Source organism: Oculina patagonica, chromosome 3 (assembly GCF_052425735.1).
Source record: "Oculina patagonica isolate OP01 chromosome 3, crgOcupat, whole genome shotgun sequence".
Classification (NCBI taxonomy): Eukaryota; Metazoa; Cnidaria; class Anthozoa; order Scleractinia; family Oculinidae; genus Oculina; species Oculina patagonica.
Genome location: NC_135760.1, coordinates 2,697,814 through 2,723,074, shown reverse-complemented (window position 1 = coordinate 2,723,074; position 25,261 = coordinate 2,697,814). Strand labels below are relative to the sequence as shown.

Here is a 25,261-nt window from a genome sequence, read left to right as displayed (position 1 = left end):
GTTCAATTTCCCCTTGAGTTATAACCTATTTTTTGTTAAAATGGCAGTGACAATGGCACCTTTAAATACCTCAAATTTCTTGCATTAAATGTAAAAACTGTTTACATTTTTAGAATCTTCATAAAGTATTCTATAAGCTGAGAACTTTCGTTGCTTTGAGTTGTTTTTTTGTCCTATTTTTACTTTAGTGACAAGGGACGAGAATTCACCACCCTAGCCTCCAGCAAAGCTAAGTTTATGTCGCTCTTCCTCAACTTTGAGAAGCCAAATTATAAAGGGTCTCGTCTACTCAGGTATTAAGACATGACTTCGAACATTACAGAAGATAACAATAGCGAATTCCACCGGTATCTTGTAATTTCCAGCCCTTTAGGCTTTTCGACGGCTGGTGGAAACGGCAGCCTGCAAATTGCTCTAAGTTTCGTTTGTTTTCATATTGAAATCTCATTTAACGCCGGTCGAATATAACGCAAAATAGAATCAGCTTATAAATATTTATACTTAGCTTTCAGCAAGCTCCTGGATTCCACTTGGCCAAGATGCACCCTAGGGAAATCCGGATTGCTTGTCCAATTTTTCACTGACCACTTTCGGCTAGGCCTTTCTCGATTATGCTAGTAAAACTGGCATTTAATGCTACTAGAAATTCTCGAATAAAGCCAAAAAAATGCTAAAATAATGCCTGATTTCTTTAAAAAATGCCACTTGAATTCCAAAGAATGCTTTGTTTTTTTTTCAAACAAAACGTACAGACTCTTACATTTTATGCTCATATTAACAACAGGTGTTACTGTAGTGGACTGTAGTGATCGATCCCTTGCTATAGATGATGGAACTAGTCTATCTTGCAAGTTCGTGGCCGACGCCATCTTCGCTGATCTTGGCTGAGCAAGAGAAAGAGTTACCCGCTGACCACCCATACCTTTTTTCAGTTGGTGTACACGCACAAGTAACATAACGCACAAACAGTCGACTCGAAACAGACAGAAAACAATCAAATTAAGTAATCAAAATTGTGAAACTTTATGATTATTTATCCTTCCGAGTTCTGAGTGCTGAAATCTGGATCACAGTCATGAAAAATGACAGAAAATGCTAGCAATTCTTTTTCAAGAAAAAACGAAAAAAATGCTCGTTTTCCCAAAAAATGCCGAAAAAAATGCTAGCATAATCGAGAAAGGCCTACTTTCGGCGGGAGAGAAGGCGGCGCGCTAGACGAGGCTTGAAAGACATTCACGACGGCCTTGACCCTTGTTGACTGTTCTCCGGCTTGACAAGAGAATAGTATATTCTAGTTGAAGAAATCGTCTTGTTCTTTATAAGTCGTTCATTCACATTAAGCTTACATAATCTCGGACAAACGAAGGCATGTTGTCTCCACCATGCAAATAATGTTTTTGCGAGGTTCATGCTTTTTGCTGTAGTGTCGGGTTTAGCCGCGGTTTGGAGACCACAGGACCTTGAAGCCGAGTCGGTAGAGTGGCCATATTCCGGTAGAGGTAATCTGTTCTGTGTGTGCATATCAAGTTCCTGAGTTGCTGGACCGAATTCGAATACCTGTTCATGTAGTGCGAGGCCTTCGACAGATCGTCCGCACATTTTATCTTCGAACGACAGAATAAAATGATGACGTTTGCTTTTAAACAATCATTTACCTCGCAAATACAGTCGAACCCCCGGGGTCGAACCTTCCGTATGCGACAAGCCTAAGGTCGCTGTCTGGAAATGGTCCCTTACTGGAGTCAGACCATATGCTTAATCTTGAGTCGTTTTGTGTCTCTTAAATCGTTCTTCTTAAAACGCTTATCTATCCACAAATCCACAAATGCATCTGAAGGAATTTTAGTGCGTTCACTAGCAGTGTCACCATAAACCAGGAGTCACTCGTGAACACCGGATATGAGAACAAATAAAAACCGCGAGGTCGGATTGTGTGAAAAGGTCCTCAAGTGTGCGTAAAAATTCAAAACTTCTCTTCAGTGAGTCGTCGAAACTCAAAAACTTCATTTTAGCTTTTGCTGATTTTCACAGTTCCAGCAACGGATAGTTCCCGGGAGGGGGGCACCATGTATACATGTATGGGAGTGCCCCCCCCCCCCCCCCGGGGTTAGTTTTCACAAAATTCGCCTCTACACGATATGGATGGAAAGGAAGCCGGATGTGATGTAAGTCAGTTTAAAGCAATGTTTCGTGTGTGTAAGAATTGCCTGTCTATAACTGATTTACGAAATAGTACTCGCCATAACGGCGTAGTTTTGTTTTAAAGGTTTTGGTTTGGTTAAATGATTTTATTTAGGTCGAACTATTTGTTTGATCGTTGCTCAGTACATTTGAGAATTGAATGTAGATAACTGAATGAATTTCCTTCGTTTCTGGTAAGTCGGAACTCAAATAACTCTTATAACGAAACCGAAAATGTTTTGCGTAAATATTCGTGTACAACTCCAAAGTCAAGCGTAATACTCATTTCTCACCAAGAATGATGATATTCTTCTTCCCCCGTCGGGTAGACTGTCGACAGCCCTCTACCCTCTATTTTTTCGTGTGTTTTCGATCGTTGAGCGCGCGGTGAGAACGGCGAGGGAACTGGACGCCAGCACAAAACGGAAAAAGCAAGGGGGTGGGGGCGGGGAGCGAAAAACATAGAGGGGCTGTAGACATCTTTAAGAATACTGAACTTTTCGTTTTTCCAGAAACGGAAAATTCCCATTGGTTGAAAGGCGGTAAAATATCCATCACCTTGACAACGGCCGATCATAATCAGCAGGCGGCGTCTTGCGGTTTGCTCGGGTTGTCAACATTGTTGACATGCTGTAATTTGCGATGGATCGATTATTGGAACGCTCATTGGAGTAACTTTCAAACGTTTTGTCGTTCAAACACGAGCAGAATGAGGCTGTTCGCCACCTTCTTTGTTCGAATGACGTAGTTGGAATTTTACCGACTGGCTTCGGGAAAAGCCTTATTCACCAGCTGTGTGTCCTTCACAGCTGCGACTCTCAACTTGCTACCTCCCCCTCCCCCAGTATCTGTACGGACGGGGGGGGGGGGGGGTCGAGCGCGTGCTGGTGTACACTGATGTCAGAACCAAAATTTCTCGCATCGTTAAGTTACCACAACTTTTTATCCATGCTGCTAGAAAATTTCCAAACGGTCAGCCCTAAAAGTCGTCGCTTTTGCCTAGGAGAGGTGGTTGCGCGTGCTTACGAGATGTTCCGAATATAGTGATTTGACTGGACAAATGTAGCTATTTTGGAAAAGCGGTCGCTTAGGGAGATGGGAGACATTCGAATGAATGTTTTTGACTTAAAAGCAAGATATATCCTGCAATCAGTGATCCACAACCCTTACATATAAAGAGGGTCTGTATAGGGATGCTTGAATCTCAGTTATCAATTTATTTCGGTGATTTCTTAGCTAGCAGTTAAAATTTCAGCCCATTTCTCGGCTATGCAGATCCATGCTATCAGTTAAAAAAAAGGGTCATTTCTTAGCTGACAGTAACAAATTTATAAACTATCAGTAAAATCCCCATCCAGAAGTAAAAAGTGTCTCCTTGTTCGATAAAGGTCCAGTTGGTTTATAGCGCCTTTTGATATATCGGCGTAAGCCTGGTTTTCACTAGCGACTCAAGCACAAGCGCAAGCACAAACGCAATCACGCAAAAAGGACAAATTTTGACTCTTGTGCTTGTGCTTGCCGGCACAAGCATCAATATGCAATGCACTTGTGGTTTTAATTTGTTCGCGTCGAAGCCTTTTTCACGGAGAAATAAGAGCCGTTATCCTTGCGCTTGTGCTTGCATCGCAAGTGAAAACCAGCTTTAACGATGAAAATGTGGCAGAAAAGTTGTGAACAAGTCAGGGCATAAGCAGCAGATAAGATGCGAAGCTGACAGCTCTCGTCACTCGTGGCTTAGCTTCCAGTGCATACGTCCACCTCTTAAAGCGGTTCGGGAAGAAGACATGTCAAACGGTTTTGACTCACGGACGATGATCGGAAGTCAAATGTTCTCTTTTTCTGGCGCTTATTATCGTTTTTGCGTCAAAAACATCATGTTGTGGATACTAAACTAACTTTCCAGTTCATTGGTGGGACCGAAAACACTCTAATAGCAAAAACACAACTTTCGGTTACCATCCGTTGTTCAAAATCATTTAACTTTTGTAAGGCAAGTGAAAATATAATAACAACAATAGACTGTTGGAAAACAACGTTGGCATGTATTTCGAGATATCGAACCCTGTTTGGACGCCGCGTTTTCCCTTTGCCCGGGCTCTCAACGCAACGAACTCACGTTAAACATGCATTGTTTGACGTTTTAGTGCAGTTAAGCAAATACTGTCCGCCCCCCTTAATACAGTTTATATCCAGACAGTTAATTCAGCATAGCTTTCAATGCATTTATTTTGCGTTATTCTAACAGCGATTACTGTATGTCTCTATGACAACGCTTTCAATCATCTACGTAACGTTAATTTGATTGTGCTTCCTTTTGGAAGCTATGACAATTTAAAATTATTTGCACAGTTGTTTTGAAATGATTTTGCAACTATTTAGTGTTTTAAGATCATTCTGTGCGTTTTTCAAATTTTAAAAGCTCGGCAGTTTCGTAATTTTCTTGTTTCCTTTCTGACAGCGTATTACCAACAGTAACATTAGTTTAGACAAGCTCTCAGGGGCGCCAGGGTGGCCTCACAGCCTCATCGGTCACAAGATGAGCCAGCTTTACATTGTAGGCGTTGACTTTGTCATTCATTTTTGATATACAAGTCGGCGGGAATGGGGTGCCAAAACTTACAGCTGCCTTGTCGCACTGGAATTGCCGCAAAAACTCCCTGACATTTTCCTTTTGTCTAGGAATCGCGGTCATTCCTTGCTTTTTGTAGTCAAGCCACATCTTCATCGTGAATTCAGGATCGGCAAATTTCTCTCCAAAGTGCACCAATCCGGGTCTCTGTCCGGCTGGAAGGCGTTCACGGAGCAATCTCATGGCGTCAAACATCCTCCACATGTACTTGCTCATCTTCAGGAAGCACTCCTCCAGAGGGTCGTTTTTGCAGTGGTTGTACTCTTTGTTTGACTCGCCCCAGTTTTCAATCATGGACACCCACATGTCGTTTACTGAAAGTGGAGTCCTGGGACCTATCTTCGTGCCTCCCACTACGTGTCTTATAGCTCCTCGGGTGTGATAAGCCTCTGCTGCGTATATTAGGGCCTCTGCAAGTTTACCTTAGAGGCACAACGTATAAAAAAGCTATTGTTGGCGTCATGCAATTTTAACTTTTTAATTTAAATTTAAAATCCGAACTGGGTGGGGTTTCTCCAGTCGCTAAATATCGATTTCAACTTTCACTGAATATTGTGATGTATTAATGCGTTGCATTTATTGCTAGAAAATCATATTACTTTAAACGAGGTCTTTACTAAAACAGGTATGTCCAGGAGTGAACGCAAATGACGCCCCTTCCTTTATGATAGGCATCAAAAAGTGTACTCACTGAAAAACGTTCACCAAGAGCCATAATTCTGTCAAATATGAAGTAATGAGTAAATGACAAATAACCCAGCCAAATTGCAATGAATCCTAGTCATAAAAGTCCCTAATAAGCTGATGGCTTGTAAACTGCAAAATTCTCTTAAGAGTTGTCAGAGCGAAAATACCTTGAGAGGCAAACTACCAAATGTTGGTTAGAGGGTCACCCCCCCCCCCCCCAACTAAAATAGCTGGACGTAGTTGGTCTAAAAATCCCCGTCAAAGCGCAAATTACCTAACAAATCTTTGTTATATCCTCCTTGATCGATCATGATGAATTTTTGCCACCACTAACCTGAAAATTAATTCTTAGGCTAAATTTTTCACCACGATGTTCAATTATAACGTTAGAAACAAAACTGTACGTGTGTAATTACCTAGAAAGTCTGGGTTAAATCCGCCGTTAGCTGACATCGTTTTTACTAAGTTTTGGTACTTATTGTTATGGGCTGTTCTGAAGGCGTCGAGGGATTTCAGCGAGCCTCCCCCAAGTCTAAACGGTACTTGAGCTCTCAAATTATTGAAAGTGTTCAACCAAACATTCAGCTGAGCCTTGGATTTGGTAGCAGTCATTGCTTCTTTGGCCTTATTTGCCATCGTGTGAAAGAAATTTTCGTTGTACTTGAAAACCTTGTAGTAAGCACTGGCCAACTCCTGCATTTTAAAGTTTATCGTTTGTTCAGATTTCTCTACACCTTTGGCAAAGTTAACTGGAAGCTTGGCAAACAAAAATGGCATGGAGTATTCCAGAGTGAAAGCATAGACATTGGTGTCAAAAACAAGCTCCGAGGGTTTCCCAAATCCATTAGCACCTTGAAAATAGGTGTTAAACTTCTCTGTAAGAAATCCAGCATTCTGTCCAATGAGCCCGACGTCGTAGTCCGAGGTGCAAGTAGCACTTCCATAAGGTGCAGGATAGCACACCCCAGCGTTAGGAATCTCAATCCTGTTTTTGTCCCCCGTTCTCGTACAAGGAACCAACTTCTTACCGCTTTCTACATAAAGAATGTGGGTTACCAATAGGTATCTAGCAGCTGTGATGTAGAGGAGGTTAGTACAGCTATCCTTTGTGCGGAATTCAGAGTTCTTTTTTGTTTTTTGCCAATCATTGTTTCGGTCAAAGAACTTCTTTACTCGATCTGCAGCGCTGACGAAGTTAGGAGTCCCAAGATCGTCTTTGAAATCTGGTTGACTTATCCACATATCTCTCGCGGGATCTTTCACAAATCTGTAGCGGTCCACAATCTTCTCTCTTATCCAGGCGAGGTCTTGTTGGTTTGCAATGGCACTCCGAGGCGAATTTGAGGCTAGAAATCTTAAAAAGGAGAAAATGAAACTTTTCAATTCGTTGTATGGACACCAGATAATTGAACACGTTAGTTCACATCGTGTTAAAGTGATTTCATTTAACCCGTGAAACAATATCCAACAGTTAGTCCGTAATAGTCAAATTTATAAAAAAACATAACAATAGAATTGGTGTCTAATAGTCTCTAAAAGTGCAATAACTCTCTATTAGTGAGTTAGTTAGTTAGTTAGTTAGTTAGTTAGATAGTTAGTTGGTTTGGTGAACCAATCAAAATACAAGATCTTCGCAAATTTTTATGTGATATACAGCTATTTCGAAAAACGTTGTCGGAAAAAAGCACAAAACTGCACAAGCCAATCCCTAAAGGTAGTATTGGTAGACGTATTGAGCTACTGCACGTGTTGAATACTAAAGAGATATAACAACAAAATAAGCGCAATTTTCAGGGTTTTTTTTCAGACATGTAGAAACAAGGTACGTTTAGACCCTCTGAAGTTCAAAAGAATTTTTCCGCACTCAAAGACATGCGACAGTAAAAGTAAAGCTACAGATATAGGCCTCCTGAGAAGAAAAACAAATTCTCCACGTGCAAAAATACAAACTTGTAAATTTCCTCTAGGCCAATATGCAAAATTCCAGTGAATACCCAGACCACCTTTCGGTCTTGTCGCGTGCACTTTGATGTTTTTTTTCGACAACCTTTCTCGAAATAGCTGTATAAGAAAAGTAATACATACGTCTTATCATTTGTTTTTCCTTGTGGAGGTTCTTCAATGTCGTTATCTGAGGACCACACGGGTTGATTCTGGGCAATGTCCTCGGCTACCGATATTGGGTACAGTTCGTTACACAACTAACATGAAAGGCAGACAATAACTGGTTTAAACATCGCCATCAATTTGTAACAAAAATATGGCGCACGCTAAAACACGCCACCTTGCAGCACTGCAGTCCACATGTTGGCCAAACGCATGGCGCGCTTGCAGTTCCCGCCAACACTGACACTACCGAAAGCAGTTCCCGCCAAAACTGACGCAAGCGAATATTCGACAAGTTTACGAAATCCTCTACTTCCATTTCCTTTCTTTTTGTCGCTGTATAAACCTTCCGTACGGTTTTTTCATAAACCGTACAGAAGGTTTGAAAATCTTACAAAATTCAAGGCAATACAAACATAAAGTGGCGTTGCGTTTCTTACGTTTGACTGCTGTGTGATTGCGGTCCTACAAGTCGTACCACGAGCTGCCTTGATTCAGTGTTGTTTGTTTTTTGATAGACGTCACGGAAGACGCAAAGCCATGAGCTTTGGATAAGTGGATTTCATATGCAACAACCATTACCTTCCATATATGGAGATGGCCACCTTTGGATCTTACGGGGTTCGAACGATTGAAGGAATTATCTTCTTTCCCAGTGGATTATAACACATAACACCAAGTGTAAATTAGCTTAGCTGCAAGTCCACGTGTTGCTATACCTATCCCCAAAGAAAATGGTGTTCGTTTCGGGGAGTGGGCACGGGAACTCCTAGTCTAGTCTCCTAGTCTTCTCGGTTCAATAAAAGCTTGGTTACCCGTGTGTTGTGAAACTAATTCGAACGCAGAAAAGTAGAGAGACGACCGTCTTTGTAAGTAATTTGCGTTAAGGGGGAGACCCTTAACTACAAAATGGTTACTATGGGTGACTTCTAACCGTCATATCTTGGGCTCCCTCAGTATCCTGGGTTTAGTTTTTGGTCATGTTTGTTCTATTAGAGGTTGCCTACAGAAAAAAGGGTCTCCCCACTTAATTTAATCGAAATCCACTTAACCCATAGCTCATGGTGAAGCCTAATTTATTGTCGTTTGAGCTGCCCCACGCTTAAAAGAACGATTGCTAATCATGATATTCTTGCTTTGATGACTTTGTTGCGTTTCATTACAGAAGGTAACAAATCATTTATTTCATTACAGGTACGAGGTAGATATGCTACATGAGGGCGCTTTATGTGATAAAGCATGTTAACTCTTCACGACATGAAGTCTGCGTTGTTCGTCTGCAACGCTGGCTAAGTTTAACCCACTTCTGGCGCAAGATACAAATTAAATTCAAACAACAAATTAAATGTCTTACCGCACGTTGATGTAACAACATAAAGACCAAGAAACCGGCAGTAATCTTCATTTTTTAAAAAACCTGCAAATATACATAAAAAAATGTGCTGTGGAAATTAATACTTTTATTTGTAATTACAGTTTTGTCTTTTTTATCTCAACATCCACGAAAATTCACTCATAAAACATCAAACAATTTCAAAAAACATACACTTAATATTCCACGAAAAACAATTTACGTATAATAGTCACTTAAAGAATCATCTATTCAAGGATGAGAAAGATAATTTGCGATTGAATAGCGATATCGAAAGATTAAGGCTTAGTTTTTCAAAGATTCTCGAGACCGCGCGGCCGTGACCAAGTGATCGAAGTTTGGATAATCAATCGTTAAAATGCGGAAGAACGAGAATAGAAGCGTTTAGTGCAAGTGTTGACCACAACTATATGTCAGGAGTCCTACTCGACAATTGGTTGATTCTTCATAGCTTAGAGTCGACTGATTTATGATAATTGTGTCTTGTATAGCGCATTTCCCAAATTTTAATGCGCTTCACAATTGAAGTCACGGGATGAGACCAGACATCAGCATATCAGGCGCCTTTGGCAGCCACTTTCCGTCCATATATATTATACCCAGTCATGTCAGACAAAGGCCAGGCTACAACACAGGGAACGTCTTGCCCTACTCTTAATTATTATGGGTATCATTTATCGAAGTCTGGACAGAACTCTGTGCACGACGTGATTTGGTCACGTTATACAAAAGAATGCTTCCGGAGCCGCATTTACTCGACTGAACAATGGTTGGGTTGTATTCGATCGCTTCATCTGACTGAACAATGGTTGGGTTGTATTCGATCGCTTCATCTGCTCTGATGTCGTCTACACCGTGCAAATGTTTAACGCAAATGCGAGCCTCATCACTCGATAACGCCGTGTTCTGATCACAAGTAATGATCAAGTGGCTCAACAGCCGCCGAGCTACATAACTCGGAAAGTTTGTTATTTGATCACAAGCCATGATCAAGTGGCACAATGGCCGCTGAGCTTTACAACTCAGAACATTTGCTATTTCACCACAAGCAACGGTCAGTTTTGGTCGCAGTTCAGCAACCAAAGACGACAGAAGAGGCGATTCTTGTACGAGAACGAAAGTAAACAGTTTTACTAAGTACACAATCTAGCGACCAAACGAAATGTTCTAGCGAATTCGTGAAGCACGCGTCCAGAACAGCGACAAAAGACGACAAAAGGGACGATTCAATGCGGAAACGAGACTAAAATATCGTCGCACCAGTTTCGCGGCCGAGACTTGCCCCTGCAAAAATCAACCGGGGCGGCCAATTTGGAGTCCATACACCTGCGCGCGCATTACGGCTCGATTCATTCCGCATAACAGTGCACAGGCCTACCAACTCAAAAGACACAGGACGCAAAACAGAATTAGGCTTGCGCTCTCCTTCGTCGAACGCAATAACCTAGTGATGAATCATAACCTCTTTTGTGTTATGACAAGAACGAAATTTTCGATTTCAAAAACTGCTACTGACTGGACGAAGAGCGGTCATAGTTAATTAACATTACAAATTCAGGTTGTTCGTTTGTTTTCATTTCCAAGTTGTCAGTAGTAGTGTCGAGGTTAAGAAGTGAATTTTTAGTTTTAATTTCAGGACATTTGTCAGCTGTGATTTAAAATGTAACGTTTTTCAGTTGTCAGTTAACCCTTTATACATCTATGCGTTCGTAAACGTGAAGCTGTGATAAGCCATTATGCCTTTTTAAGTTGCATGGGAAGACCAGACGTGCCAGATGCATATAATTATTCAAGACATATACAATGGCTTTTTACCCCGTGTTAAAATACCTTGAAACACATCTCTAGGTCTCTTAGCCTTTTAGATAAAAGGCGTTCGGAAATATAATTGAGAAAATCGTTTCTCAAATACTCTCAGTTTGCCTTAAAACAAAAAGTACAAGTTGAGCTAAATCAGGAAACACCCGACCCGCAGTACTTACTCGTACATGGTGGCTGTCCATTCTAACTCAACAACTTAGCTTTCTGTCTTTTCAAAGATAATAGTTATGTGGCATTTAAACGATAATTTAACGATGACTTTGCCTTTTGAAGTAGCAGAAGCTGCGTTGAAAATTAATTGGGAAAATCATAAATTTTTTTCACAGAGCTTCCAGTTAGTCTATAATTTGGTTGGCTGTAAAAGATGACCTCATTAATTTATCACTCATGAAAGCATTAGAAGTATAACTTATCTGTTAGTGACAAGTTCGATCAACATTAACGTGTGTAGTGATCATGATTGCTTTATATTCTCGGTTTTCTCCAGGTTCGACAGTTGACAACAGAGACTTCCAACTCGATATTGTGTTAGCTGGTTCTTCTGGGCTTAAATAGACTAGCCACAAGCAATTTTCTAAAATTCAATGCACGCCTTTGTTATCCCTTGAATTTCTCCTTCGTCTAAAAATCTTTTCAGTTAATTGTTAGTAATATTTTGGGCAGATAATGATAGGCAGTGGCATTCCTTTGAAGACTAAAAATTACCAAAACAAGAAACGTGACTTTATTTGTAAAATAAAAGACGGGAATTAAAAAACAATTCTAAATTTTAATGAAGTTGCAAATAGTGAATCCACAGAAAAAGTTAATAATTATCTTAAAACTGTGGCGTCTTTCGGAGAAATAAGTCAATATACTTTATAACTAATAGCAGCCCAACTCACAGAACCAATAAGAAAAAAACGGCGTTTTACGTGAAAAGAAGCAGCTTTTAAAAAAAGAACTATCAGTTGAAGGAAAAATAGAAATCTCCGTCTGCAATCATTAATGTCACCATTATATAAAAAGGTCGAGTTGCTAGCAGGACCTCGCGTCTTTCACGACCTTTGCAAGGTGATTACTGTATTCCCGATTTTGATAGCTAGCGACCGAGTGAAACTCGCTGGATTGTCCTGAAATCTGTCTAAAAGTTTACTTTCTGTTCAGATTGGCGGCGTTTGTGTCATGAATTGAATGAAAAAGAACTGTACGTAGAAACTTTTCTTTCTTTCCAATACTAAAGCCAAAACTGTTAAGCCGCCGATAACATCAATATAGTATCTTCCAGTTTTAAAATCGTATTGCCTTGAGTTTTTGCCTGTTCTTATCCCATACCAAGAGCAGATTAGCACGAAAGAAATTTGGAGATAAATCGCTTTATGTTTGTTTGAAGCCCGGGTTTGAGGAACAAAACTTTGAGCTCGAACAAGAGCTACAGCACTCGACAATCGTGTATAGCGGTTGTCGCTGCTTTTTTGTCTGGGATTGTTCTGTAACGTTTCTAACTGCGGACTATAAATTAATTAGCTTTTAGTTTTTCAGGGCTAAGATAGACTGGCCACAAGTCGAGGCAGTTTTTCGTTATAAGACTTCACGCAATGACTTAGACGCTACAAACCTATAACCAACGGTTGTGTTTTACCCTTCTGTTTTCGTTCCGTTGCAAAAAAGAAATACAAAAAGGATTTTGTTTGCAAAATAAAATAGCAAGATTTAAGTTAATAGCAGTTTATTATCATGCGAAACTTACCTCCTGAAGAACGAAAGACACTATTGAAGTATGGAGATTGATTCCTATATATAATCGTGCGAAGAACGAAAACTTCGAGATGAACTCGATCAAGAGCTACAACACACGATCGTGTATAGCTGTTGGGTTGCTGTTAAGTATGCAAGCTCTTTAAGCTTTCAGATGAACTCGATAATTAGTTAAAGATAGACTGGCCACAAGTTCAGTAATTTTACACCAATTACGTCAAGAATTAAAGATTTCACTGACGCAACAGATAAGAGGCTCAAATTGTGTTTTATCCTGCCACGGTGGCTGCTCCGCTGCAGACAGAAATAATAAGAAAAGGTTTTGTTTGTAAAATATAAAAATAAAAAGTCAGTTTAAAATTGATAGCATGCCAGATTCCAGCGAAGGAAAACAAAAGAGGTCATTTCATACACCCCTCTGTAACAGACCCAGTGGAACCCGACCCAGTGGATTATTTTCCCCTACCCAGTGGAAATTTAGTCTCCCCGTCCGCGGTACCCAGCAGGTATTTTGATTGTACCCGCCTATTTTTATGCTTCCCCAGTGACTGTACAGTGTGACTTTTTTCGAATAGCCCTTTTAAAAAAAACAACCCAAATAAGCCGACCCAGTGGGAAATTGGCCAACCCAGTGACGTTTTTTTCCTAAAACCCGGTGAGACTGAAGATTCCACTGGGTCTGTTACAGAGGGGTGTTTTCATGCACGCAAGGCAACATCTGGACGAAGAGCTGTCATAGTTAATTGACATTAATAATTTAGGTCGTTCGTCCCTTTTCATTTTAAACATTTTAGCCTTTTACCAATTCTCAGTAGTAACGTCGAGGTTAAAAGAGAATTTTCAGTTTAAATTTCAGGGCATTTGTCAGCTGTGATTTACAATTTATCGTCTTTCAGTTGTCTGTTAACCCTTTATACATCTATGCGTTCGCAAAATTGAAGCTGTGAAATGCCTTTATGCCTTTATAAGTTAAGTTGCATGGAAAGACCGGATGTGCCAAGCGACAAAAACTGAAGGCATATTATTATTCAAAGCATATACCATTGCTTTTTACCCCGTGTTAAATACCTTCAAACGCATGTCTAGATCTCTTGGCTTTTGAGATAGAAGGCTTTCGGGAAAAAATAGGGAAAATCGTTTGTTAAATGTTTTTTTTTTTTTTTGCTGAAGAACAAAACCGCAAGTTGAACTTAATTAGGAAACACCCGGCCCGCAGTACTCGTGCATGGCGGCTGTCTGTGGGCTTTTTTTTGCCGAACGGGTTCTTAAGGCTTCCAACTCAACAACTTAGCTAGCTGTCTTTTCAAAGATAAAAGTTAAATGATGACTTTGCCTTTTAAAGTAGCAGAGGCTACGTTTAAAATTAATTGGGAAACTCTTAAAAAATTTCCAGAAAGCTTCCAGTTAGTCTTCAATCTGGTTCGCTGCAAAAGAAGACCTCATTTATTTATCTCTCATCACGCATTAAAAGTATCACTTATTTTTAGTAGCCAATATTTCTGCTTAAAATGGAGGAAATGAAATGTGGTTTTCATGTTCGATCAACATCAACGTTACAATTTATGTGTGTAGTGATTGCTTATTTTCTCGGTTTTCTCTAGGTTTGACAGTTGACAACAGATTTCCAACCCGATATTGATTAGCTGGTTCTTCTGAGCTTGAATAGACAAGCCACCTGAAGCAATTTTCTATAATATTCAAAGCACGCCTTTGTTATCCCTTAAAGTTCTGCTTCGTCTAAAAATCTTTCAGTAAATACTTAGTACTACTTTGGGCAAATAATGATAGGTAATTCCATTGCTGTAGACTAAAAATTACCAAAACAAGAAACGCGACTTAATTTCTAAATAAAAGGAGGGGAATACAAAACAATTTTAGACTGAATGAGTTGCAAATAACGAATCCACAAACAAATTTTAATAGATTCAAAACTGTTGCGTCTTTCAAAGAAATAAGTGAGTTCTTTATAACTAGTAGCAGCCCACCTTACGGAAACAGTAAAAAGAACGGCGTTTAACGGTGAACAAAGTAGCTTTTAAAAAAAGCGCTTTTAGTTGAAGGAAAAATAGAAATCCCCGTCTCCAATGATTAATGTCATCCGATCCGTTAGAAAGGAGTTGCTTGCAGAACCTCGCGAAAAGCGTTGCCAATTTTTACGACTTTTGCAAGGTGAATTCCATATTTCCGATTTTAATAGTGACCGAGTGTCACTCTCTGGAGTATCCTGATATCTGTCAGAAAATTTACTTTCTGTTCATATTGGCGTTTGTTCAGTTTCAAAATCGTATTCCCTTGAGTGCTGTATCCTGTACCAAGAGCAGTTTAGTACGAAAGGAATTTGAAGATAAATCCTTGTATGTTTGCTTGAAGAACGAAACGTTGAACTCGAACAAGAGCTACAACACTTGACGATCATGTATAGGGGTTCTCGCTGCTTTTCTGTCTGGGATTGCTCCATAACGTTTCTAAGAGCGCGAATAAAATAATAAGCTTATTGTTCTTCAGGGCTAAGATAGGCTAGCCACAAGTCGAGAAAGTTTTTCGTTAGAACACTTCACGCAATAGCTTAGACGTTAAAAACCTATAACCAACGGTTGTGTTTGACCCATGTTTTTCCTTCTTCAAAAATTAACAGTCATTGGACGAGGTTGAGCAAAATATCGTGATTTGAAGATGAGAAGATAAGGAGATTTTTTTCTAAAAGCTTTCAGTTAGTCGCCCCCCCCCCCCCCCCCCCCAAAAAAAAAAAACCCCCCAAACACCCCCCACCACAATTTATTTTGCTATGAGTGATGCCCTTATTAATTTATCACTCATCAAATCAATATAACATATGTTTTGTGATTGCTTTACATTCTCGGTTTTCTCTAGGTTTGTCAGGTGACAACAGAGACCTCCAACTCGATATTGAGTTAGCTGGTCTTTTTGGGCTTAAATAGACTAGCCACAAGCAATTTTCTATAATATTTAAAGCACGCCTAACCCTGGGTGTCAGAGGTTTTTCTTGCGCGGCATCTGGTGTCGGTTTCTCGTGGCTCGTGGCAACGGCTTTCGGCCGCCGAAGAGTAATCCGCCGCGCGCGAGAATACCTCACGTCTTGTGTCGCGGATTTTTACGTCCTTTGCAAGATTAATACCGACCGAGTGAGCCAGTATAAGGCAAGTGAAAATATCATAACAGCAATTGATTGCTGCAAAACAGCCTTGACATGTATTTCGAGATATCGAACGTTATTTGGACGCCGCGTTTTCCCTTTCTCGGGCTCGTTCCGAGGTAAACGCCATAGCGTACACTATGTACGCGAGACGGTTGCTAAGCACTCAAGAAGCTAGAGTCGCACTCGGCTATTGCTTCGTGCGGCTCTTACGCTTCTTTCGTGCTTAGCAACCTCCCGCGTATATCCATAACTCAATAGTGTACGCTATGACGTTTACCATTTGTTAAATATTGTTTGCCGTTTGAGTGCAGCTAAGTAAATACTGCCCGCCCCTTTTATACAGTTTATATCCAGACAGTTAATTCAGCTTAGTTTTCAATGCATTTATTTTGCGTTATTCTACCTGCAATCACTGTTGTTCTCCATGACAAAGCTTTCAATCATCTACATAACGTTAAAATTTGATTGTGCTACCTTTTTCTTCTTCTTTTATGACAATTACTAGAAGAGCCTCTTGTTTCCCCAGTTTTTTTAATAATGTTGCAAATATTGATTTAAGTATATGTAGTATTGTAAAGATCATTGTGTGCGTTTTCTAATTTTAAAAGCTTGGCAAGCTTTGCTGATTTCTTGTTTCCTTTCTAACAGCGTATAACCAGCAGTGACATTAGTTTAGATAAGCTCTTAGTAGCGCCATGGTGGTTTCACGGGCTCGTCGGTCAAAAGGCCAGCGAGCTTCACATTGTAGCCATTGACTTTGTCATTCATTTTTGATATACAAGTCGACGAGAATGGACTTCCAAAACTTTCAACTGCCTTGTCACACCCGAACTGTCGCAAAAACTGCTTGACATTTTCCGATTGTCTAGGAATCGCTGTCCTTCCTTGCTTCTTGTAGTCGAGCCACATCTTCATCGCCAATTCAGGATTGGCATATTTCTCCTCTCCAAAGTGCACCAATCCAGCTCTTTGTGAGGCTGGAATTCGGTCACGAACCAATCTCATGGCGTTGAACACTCTCCACATGTACTTGCTCATCTTCAGGAAGCATTCCTCTAGAGGAGCTTGTTTGCAGTGCTCGTACTCTTTGTTTGACTCGCCCCAGTTTTCTATGATGGACACCCACAGGTCCGTTGTTGAAAGTGGTGTTTTTGGACTTGTGTCTATCACCTTCATCTGTGTGCCTCCCACTACATGACGTATGGCGCCTCGGGTGTGATAAGCCTCTGCCGCGTAGATAAGGGCCTCAGCGACATTACCTTCAGGGAGAAAGTAAAGATTTTTATAGTTAGCTTCGACAAAGCACATCTAATACTATCGACAGCAAAAAATTGTAAACTGTAGGTCTATTTTGGGGCCAACACTGGATAGGGCTTTCCACAAGTTGCTCGGCAAATTTTTGGCAACTTTTCATGTTTCAACCATTTTTTTCATCTCCGAGCAACTTTTTTCCTCTCAAGCAACTTGTTGCATTTTAAGCAATTTCCAGACCGAAGATCTCAAAAGATTATTCGAGTGTTGTTCAAAGGCAATGCGAACGTTTCCAAAGTTTTACGAAGTTTGCCGAAGATTTTCGACGAACATCTGAAGACGTTTCAACTTTCGGCTCATTTTGCATTAAAACATTATTACAAAACTCGTCATCGAACATGACGTCATCGATGTCTACACGATTTTTCTTAGTTAAAGAAATCCTTGTTATTTAACAAATTTTCCCCTTAATATGTTATTTAGATACTACTTTTGCTGTATAATTGCATAAAACTGCTTAGAAATCTTACCCTTAAAGGTAAATTAGCATATATTTAGAGAAATTCTCTTGATTAGAAGCAGCGTTTTAGGTTTTTTTGGAGCAACTGTCGAACAACTTTTATTATCAGAAGCAACTTTTTTGGATTTTTGGGGTAACTTTTAAGCAACTTTTTGAGAAATTGCGGGCAAATTTTTGGGAAGTCTCAAGCAACTTGTGGAAAGCCCTAAACACTGGACATTCTAAATAGTTCAACTTTGAAAAGAATGTTGTATTAAAGTGAAAACTCCGAAATGCATTCAAATTGTACAGACAGACGAGGGGGATTCTCCTATAAAAATGACAGGAGTGCTCGTGGGAAAATTTCAAAAACACCCCTAAAAGGTACCAGAATCTCATTTTTGTGGGCGTGGCCCAAATAAATCTCTACCCCTGCGAGGAACCAATTCTAAAATAACAAATTACATGGTAAATAATTAAAAAAAAAAAGTCATTAACACATACAGTTCAGTTCTTGTCAATTTTCAAGTGGATAGCTTAAAAGACCCCTAAAGATACCGCGACAACTTAAGCGGGGTAATTTTAAGGGTTTTGGCACCCTAAGCGGTACCAATCCACACATTTTACTCCCTAAAAACTACGACGAGCACTCCCTTTCATATTTATAAGGGAGTCCGACCCTTTTGTCAAGGATTGTAGCCTCTTAAACGTTCTTACTACTACTCATCCTCATCGAGCCCATGAGGACTCTTGAGGCCGGCTTAAACGTTCTTGTAAAAACAAAAACTTTTATATGTTCGTTATTACCTAGAAAGTTCGATTTATATCCGCCACCAGCCGACATCGTTTTCACTAACTCTTGGTACTTATTATTATGGGCTGTTCTGAAGTCGTCTAGAGTTTTCAGCGTGCCTCCTCCAAGTTTAAAAGGTACTTGAGCTCTCAATGTATTGAAAGTGTTCAACCATTTATTCAGCTCAGCCTTGGATTTGGTAGCAGTCATTGCTTCTTTGGCCTTATTTACCAGCGTGTTGAAGAAACCTTCGTTGTACTTGAAAACCTTGTAGTAAGCACTGGCCAATTCCTGCATTCTAAAGTTAATCGTTTCTTCATTTTTCTGTACATCTTTGACAAAGCTGCCCGGAAGCTTGGTAAACATAAATGGCATGGCGAATTCCAGGGTGAAAGCGTAAACATTGGTGTCAAAGACAAGCTCCGAGGGTTTCCTAAATCCCCCGACACCTTGAAAATAGGCGTTAAACTTCTCTGTGAGAAACCCAGCATCCTTTCCAATAAGCCCGACGTCGTAGTCCGAGGTACAAGTAGCACTTCCATAAGGTGCGGGATAGCACACACCAGAATCGGCACCGGGAATCACAAATTTCTTGTCAACTGTTCTCTCACAAGGAATCAACCTACTACGTTGACCACCATTTACAATTTCTAGACTTTTTACGTAAAGAATGTGGGTCACCAACAGGTATCTAGCAGCTGTGATGTAGAGAAGGTTAGTACAGCTAGCCTCTGTGCGGAATTCAGTGTTCGTTTTTGTTTTCTCCCAGTCATTGTTTCGGTCAAAAAACGCCTTTACTCGATCTGCAGCGCTGACGAAGTCAGGGGTCCCCAGATCTGTTTTGAAATCTGGTTGACTTATCCATATATCTCTCGCGGGATCTTTCTCGAATCTGTAGCGGTCCACAATATTAGTTTTTATCCAGGCGAGGTCTTGTTGGTTTGTAAAGTGGGCGATTTGGGGAAAAAAAAAAAAAAAATAACAACTTCTTTGTCTAGGGGCACTCTGAGGCAAATTTGAGGCTGGAAATCTTTAAAACAGGAGAAAATACAAACTAAGTATGCGTTGCTATTGCCCTAATAGACATTTACTTGTTATTTAAGCTTTATATGAAAGTTTTCCGGCCATCTAATTGATTTACATTGTTACACCATGAAAAGTAAATTGTGTGATTGCATATTATAGTTACCATTGTTAAGCTGCCGATATGACCCCCTAATACTCTGTCCAGGACCCTTTTAATCCCTAATCCTTAACAGAGCTATCAAACCTTCTTCAATTGGATGTATTTAATGATTTTATTAGAAGATAACATACATGTCATCAGAGATACGATATGAGTCTTTATAGATACAATACCACTCCACTAATAAAACCTGGCTTATGCAGTTTCGTAAGGGGTTTTGGATCGGCTTATAAAAGGGAGGGCTTATATTCGTGGGGAGGGGGCTTATAAGCCGAATAAAAAGAAAAATGATTTGAAATGAACTACAGCTGCGTTGATTGAAATACATTTTTAATAGACTGGTTTTGAAATAAGCTTTTAATTAGAGACGCTTAATAAATCAAATTGCAATATTTGGAACGATATTGAGATGTGTGTGTGTGTGTGTGTGTGTGGGGGGGGGGGGGGTGAAGGGGATAGGCATTTCCCGATTATGCTAGCATTTTTTTTTGCATAATTTGGCTTAACGAGCATTTTTTGACACTTTTTCTCAAAAAAGAATTGCTAGCATAATTTAGCATTTTTGCCAATTTTGTCTTTATTTTTGTCGCCAAAAGCCAAAATTTGCTTGTTTTTGGTGTTCAGACACTTCTAAAGACCTTTAGGAAACTCTCTCCACAAAAATGTGTGTGGTAGTTGTGACTTGGAAGAAGCTAGGCTAGCCAGTTAGCGGTTAATTTTCAAGGTTGTACCCAGTGCTTACCCAAAATCAAACAAGATCGCGGTAGTGACGTCATTGTCACGAACCAACTTGCAGGAAAAAGAAGGAAGTCGCGAAGCAGAGAATAGGCCAGCTCCAGCAGAAATAGCTCTAGAGCAATCTGTGGAATTCACTGCTGGTAAATACAAGTGTATGTCATGAAACATATAGATGTCTAAGGACATCCATCTATATATATAATCTTCCAAGGACAAGTAAACAAAGAGCTTACCAGCTGGCTATTCCTTTGTGTTATATAATACATATAAAGGACAAGTGAAGAAAGAGCTAACGTTGTGTAAACACAAACACGTGACACAAACACATGTTTTATAGGTGTAGAAAGAATTGGAAAAATGCCAGGAGCATAAAATGCCAGTTTTAATAGCATAATCGGAGATGCCTATCCGAAGGGCTTAGAGTCAGATTTGTTTCTTTTTCTACAGTAAGATGCATGGGAGCAATACCCTAGGGCTTATAGGCGGGGAAGCTTATAAGTGGAATAGATAATAAAGTATTATTTCGTTTGTCGACGTAGTCACGTGTGATGAAGATCGCAACGTTTCGACTGCATACTGCTAGTCTTCATCAGGCGATAAGGTCGACTGGTTGTGCGTTAGCTTATAAAGCACACGCCGCCGAGGGAGTAACAGTACACCAGCATGTAGAACACTGAGGATCGAAATGCACCAATCAGAGCTGTTGAAAACCAATCAATCACAGCGCAGCCGTGTGCTTTATAAGCTAACGCACAACCAGTCGACCTTATCGCCTGATGAAGACTAGCAGTATGCAGTCGAAACGTCGCGATCTCCATCACACGTGACTACGTCGTGAGACAAACGAAATAATACTTTATTATTGTACTCTACCACGATAAATAACCACAACATTTTTTATGACAAGTGGAATATACTTTTAAAAGTAAATTGCGTTGTTCTATACCATAAGCAGTAATCACTGACTTAAGTATATCAAACAAGATATATACAAAAATGTCGTAAATTTTTTTTTGTGATTCTTGAGAAAGAAATACATACGACTGATCATATGTTTTTCCTTGTAGAGGTTCAATGTCGTTATCTGTGGACCATTCCGGCTGGTTCTGGGCAATGTCTTCGACTACCGATATTGGGTACAGTTCGTTGCACACCTAAAGACAGACAATAAATGGTACGTTTTAAAATCACCATCTCATTCTTGTCGAATTATGAGGCTTTACAGTTTCGGTTAAAAAAATCCAATATACATAAAAAAAATCGCTTAGGCTAAAAAAGACGCCTCCTTATAAGCAGCTGCAACCCTTTACAGCGGTCAAACGCAAAAATCTGACGGCAGTTTCGGTTTGTTGCAGCGAAGTCTGCCGGCAAGACTTTTTCCCGAAAGAAAGTTTTTAAAGAAAGAAAAGAAAAAAATTATATATTCAAGAAAGAAAGATGTTTTGGTATGAATGTGGTGGATTTGAAACATTTGAGACGTTTATAAGCAGCACTGAGTTTTGGCGGGAAATGCGCGCTCACCGTGTGTTTGACTGCTGTGTGATGCGTCACACGCACGGCGCCTCTGCAGTTCCCGCCAAAAGTAACGCTAGCAAATGTAAGACAAGCTTATGAAATTCTCTAATTTCAAAGCGAAGGTTAACACGTTAACTGAAAATGGTGGATTTTGTACAACGAACATTAATTTTAAAAAAAAAATGATTCCTTCAAACTCTTGCAGAATTCCAGGCAATAAAAACCTAAGTAGCGTCGTATTTTTTTCAGGCCACCTTGTGACTGTGGCACGATAAAAGTCATAGGTCAAGCTGGTGACGGTGCTAGCAAGTGTTTCCCTAGGTTTTAGGAAAGCGAGTCTGGTTTTTGCCGTTAGCTTTAAGTTGAGCCAACGATATCTTATAAAGACCATAGGCCCCTTGATACTCTGTACAGGTCCTCTTTATCTGTCTTTCTCTTAATCCCCTTCTCTTAAAAGAGTATTTGCTAATCATAATGCTTCTTGCTTGCAGTTGGATGCGTTTATTATAGAAGATAACTTACCCTTTTTCACAGATGTAATGTGAGTCTTTGTAGATACAATATAAAAACATTAATCCTAATAAAGAAAACAACTAATTTAAATGGCTTACCGCACGTTGATGGACCAACATGAAAACCAAGAAACTTGCAACAATCATGTTTAAGAGCCTGAAAATGCACATGAAAGTGGTGCTTACCGTTATGTTTCGATTTAGCGCCCTCCTTCCAATAAGCGCCCCCCTTTCGAATAACCGCCCCCCTTTGAATGTGTTTTCGTAAATAAGCGCCCCTATTCCAATAAGCGCCCCCATTCTAACAAGCGTCCCCATGCCCCATTCTTAAAAGTGCCCCCATTCTAACAAGCGTCCCCATGCCCCATTATTAAAAGTGCCCCTATTCTAATAAGCGCCCTCTATGGCGGATAACTGCCCCTACTGAAGTCATCGACGTCGAATAGATAAACGCATGATGAACATTTACCGTACATGTATATATTTACTGCTAAAATGAACAATTCTTTTAAAAGTAGCTGAACTTTCAACAATTTGCTTATATTTATTAAAGGTTTGTTTTGAACATTTGGTTGTTTCTCGAAAAATTAAATAAGTGCCCTGTCCTGAATAAGCGCCCTCCCTTGAGGTGCCAAAAGTAAATAAGCGCCCCGGGCGCTAAATCGAATCATTACGGTAATCAAGATCGAGAAATATTGACCCGGCATACTGAAAGGATACCAAAAGCAAGGGCCGTTTATCTCGATTAAACACCCCCCAGGCGTTTATTTCGAACTTGCCCTGGTGGAGCTTTAGGTTTACTTGACTCGTGCAATTTATTCGAGCCAGGCGGTAATTAAGCAAATGGTTTTATAATTATTTTTGACGGTGTTGTATCTTGGCATAACAACTACAGCTTTTTAAATCTTTGCTTTAGGGAGTGATTTACAATTCTACATTGAAAACCCGGCGTTAGTTCGATGCCCGGCGTTTAATCGAAAAAATACGGTACTGAGGGGTTGGGGGGGGGGGGGATATCGACCTTTCGGTCTTTCCCGTAAGGACTGCGCTGCGCACAGTCCCGAGCAAGCTCTGGTTGATAAGGGATTCAGCTCACGATCTTAAGATTGAAAAATAAACATACGAACTTTACCCGGTACAATACTTAGAAAATACATTTGGACCAATCGTGCTTGGTCAGTGATTTGTTTTATTATTTTTCTAACAAAGAAAATGTGAGCGGCTCATATAAAAGGTCCACGATTAACCAATCAAATTGCACGATACAATTTCTCCCAGACCGCACGCGGAACACTAAACAGTTCTAGCGAAGCAGGAGTATTGTCTGCAGGTAGAAGAATCAATGCATTATTCAAGAGTGCGACGGTAATATTGGGGTAAAAATGGTACTCTGAAAAGATGTTTGTGCTAAGCACCGATAGTGGTTATTTGGAGAAATATGGGGGTAAATAAAGCTCTTTACTTTTGCCGTCGCTTATCCTTTGTTCGAAAACTGTTTTGTTAAATGTATATTAATTTATGGTTTCGGGGGAAGCGAGGCTACCGGTACCAAACGTTTCGATTCGCTGGTAAGAGGGTGCGATGATGGGCTGGGTGTTAGCTTCGACGGTTATTACAGTTTTAAAGAAAAAGCTGTTTTCGTTCTATTTTTTGGGGAGGGGAGGGGGGCTTGAGCTGCTTAATTACTTTATATTGAGAGCATAAAAATCAAATTCTGAGCGCGTTTCTAATTATTTTGTGCCCTAAATGAAGCAATGAATTCTAAAGATAAATCTGTTTTTTAAATATCAGAGCAATAACGAAAAGACGTACAATTCACTTAAAAGGTGAACTGGGATCATTTCGCTCGATTAAAACCGAATTTATTTACCAGCCGAAAGCAATTTGGAATGTAAAGAAATGTTGTTTATTTAGACCCTAAAGGCACTATGATGGTTTCATAAATTCTTAGATGGTATTGCATTCAGGAAAAAAAGTACACTCAACACAGAACCTATCACGAAGTTGAATACAAAGTATTACTCTTGTATTCCCGAGTGAAACTATCACCAAAAGGAGAACTCATGTAGATTTGTAAAATGAATGTTATAAAAAAGAATCCAAGTAGATCGATTTTGCCTTAATTCTTCACTGTTAGATTACATAAGAGAAAACATTACTACTTGTTACGTTTAAGATGTTTTCTTTAGGAGGTGACAATTATATTATCCAAAACAATGGATGAAGGTGGCACTGTTACAGTGGCCGTACTTTGTTAAATTTTGTTAAAGACAATTAATTATAGTGCTATTTTGGTAACGCTAAAAGCTTTCTTACCTCCTGACTTGGCAAACGAAGTAGCGAAGTCGACTCTTACTCAAGGCTACTAAAATGCTCTGTTATTTTTCGATTGTGATTTAAAGTGGTTAAAGTTTCATAAGGGTGTCGACCCCCGGTGACCTCCCACGGGTTACCTGGTTTTCTTGAGAGCAGGGACAGTCTCACCACAAGTTGATTGTCTGTTTATAAATAGAAACAATCGTTTACCTCCAAAATATGTCATAGCTTTAAAATCGCAATGAGTAATACACATTCTTTACTTTTAAAAAGCAGGAAAAAGGGAATCTTGTTCGATTAAGGTCCACTTGGTTTATAGCGTATTTAGATGTACTGGCTAAACGAACGCTTAAAATCAACTTAAGGCCGTGTTCACACTTAGTGTCTGGGCACGGCGCCCGAGTTCGGTTCTTGCTGGGCACTAATGTGAACATACTATTTTTTCAAGTAGCCACGCCATAATTCGACAGCCCGTGCCCGAGTACAAGGTGTGGACCTTGTACTTGGGCACGGGTTGGGCACAAAATGGTACTTGTGTACTTTGGTTTTCTGTGTATGAACACGACGCTATATAATATTTGTTTCCGGTGCTCAGGTACCAAAAACGCCAAAGCGGATGCTGGTCCTTGTATCGGGCGACTAGACATGGCACGAGTTGATGAGATTTCAAGCAAGCAGTCCCTTTTTCTTAGCTGTTTGATCGTGAAGCAAAACAAAAAAAAACCCCGCGAGTCAAGTAAAAAGAGGAACTGCTCGCTGCC

The 25,261-nt window shown here is 40.0% G+C and overlaps 2 protein-coding genes across 2 annotated transcripts; both read right to left on the bottom strand.

The window, feature by feature from the left end:
• Positions 1–4,389: 4,389 nt before the first annotated feature.
• LOC144646251 (uncharacterized) lies at positions 4,390–9,037 on the bottom strand. The gene is made up of 4 exons (XM_078505794.1): positions 8,958–9,037; positions 7,583–7,698; positions 5,914–6,851; positions 4,390–5,232 (listed from the first exon to the last, which is right to left on the bottom strand). The coding sequence occupies exons 1-4, from the start codon at positions 9,006–9,008 to the stop codon at positions 4,676–4,678; spliced, it is 1,662 nt and encodes a 553-aa protein (XP_078361920.1). The 5' UTR covers positions 9,009–9,037; the 3' UTR covers positions 4,390–4,675.
• A 7,021-nt stretch (positions 9,038–16,058) lies between these two features.
• Positions 16,059–24,556, bottom strand: LOC144646184 (uncharacterized). Its single transcript, XM_078505729.1, has 6 exons — positions 24,501–24,556; positions 22,284–22,341; positions 21,199–21,311; positions 19,235–19,263; positions 18,248–19,183; positions 16,059–16,949 (listed from the first exon to the last, which is right to left on the bottom strand). Exons 2-6 carry the CDS (start codon positions 22,329–22,331, stop codon positions 16,375–16,377), a joined length of 1,701 nt encoding a protein of 566 aa, XP_078361855.1. The 5' UTR covers positions 22,332–22,341; positions 24,501–24,556; the 3' UTR covers positions 16,059–16,374.
• Positions 24,557–25,261: the final 705 nt, after the last annotated feature.

Bases quoted from the DNA above. Each gene is read 5' to 3' on its own strand.
- LOC144646251 (XM_078505794.1), bottom strand. From the start codon at position 9,008: ATGAAGATTACTGCCGGTTTCTTGGTCTTTATGTTGTTACATCAACGT. The intron at 7,699-8,957 runs GTAAGACATTTA...CTTTCATGTTAG, and splicing joins TGTTGTTACATCAACGTGCG to TTGTGTAACGAACTGTACCC. The intron at 5,233-5,913 runs GTAATTACACAC...TGTGCCTCTAAG, and splicing joins ATTTAACCCAGACTTTCTAG to GTAAACTTGCAGAGGCCCTA.
- LOC144646184 (XM_078505729.1), bottom strand. From the start codon at position 22,331: ATGATTGTTGCAAGTTTCTTGGTTTTCATGTTGGTCCATCAACGTGCG. The intron at 21,312-22,283 runs GTAAGCCATTTA...GTCTGTCTTTAG, and splicing joins TGTTGGTCCATCAACGTGCG to GTGTGCAACGAACTGTACCC. The intron at 16,950-18,247 runs GTAATAACGAAC...TTCTCCCTGAAG, and splicing joins ATATAAATCGAACTTTCTAG to GTAATGTCGCTGAGGCCCTT.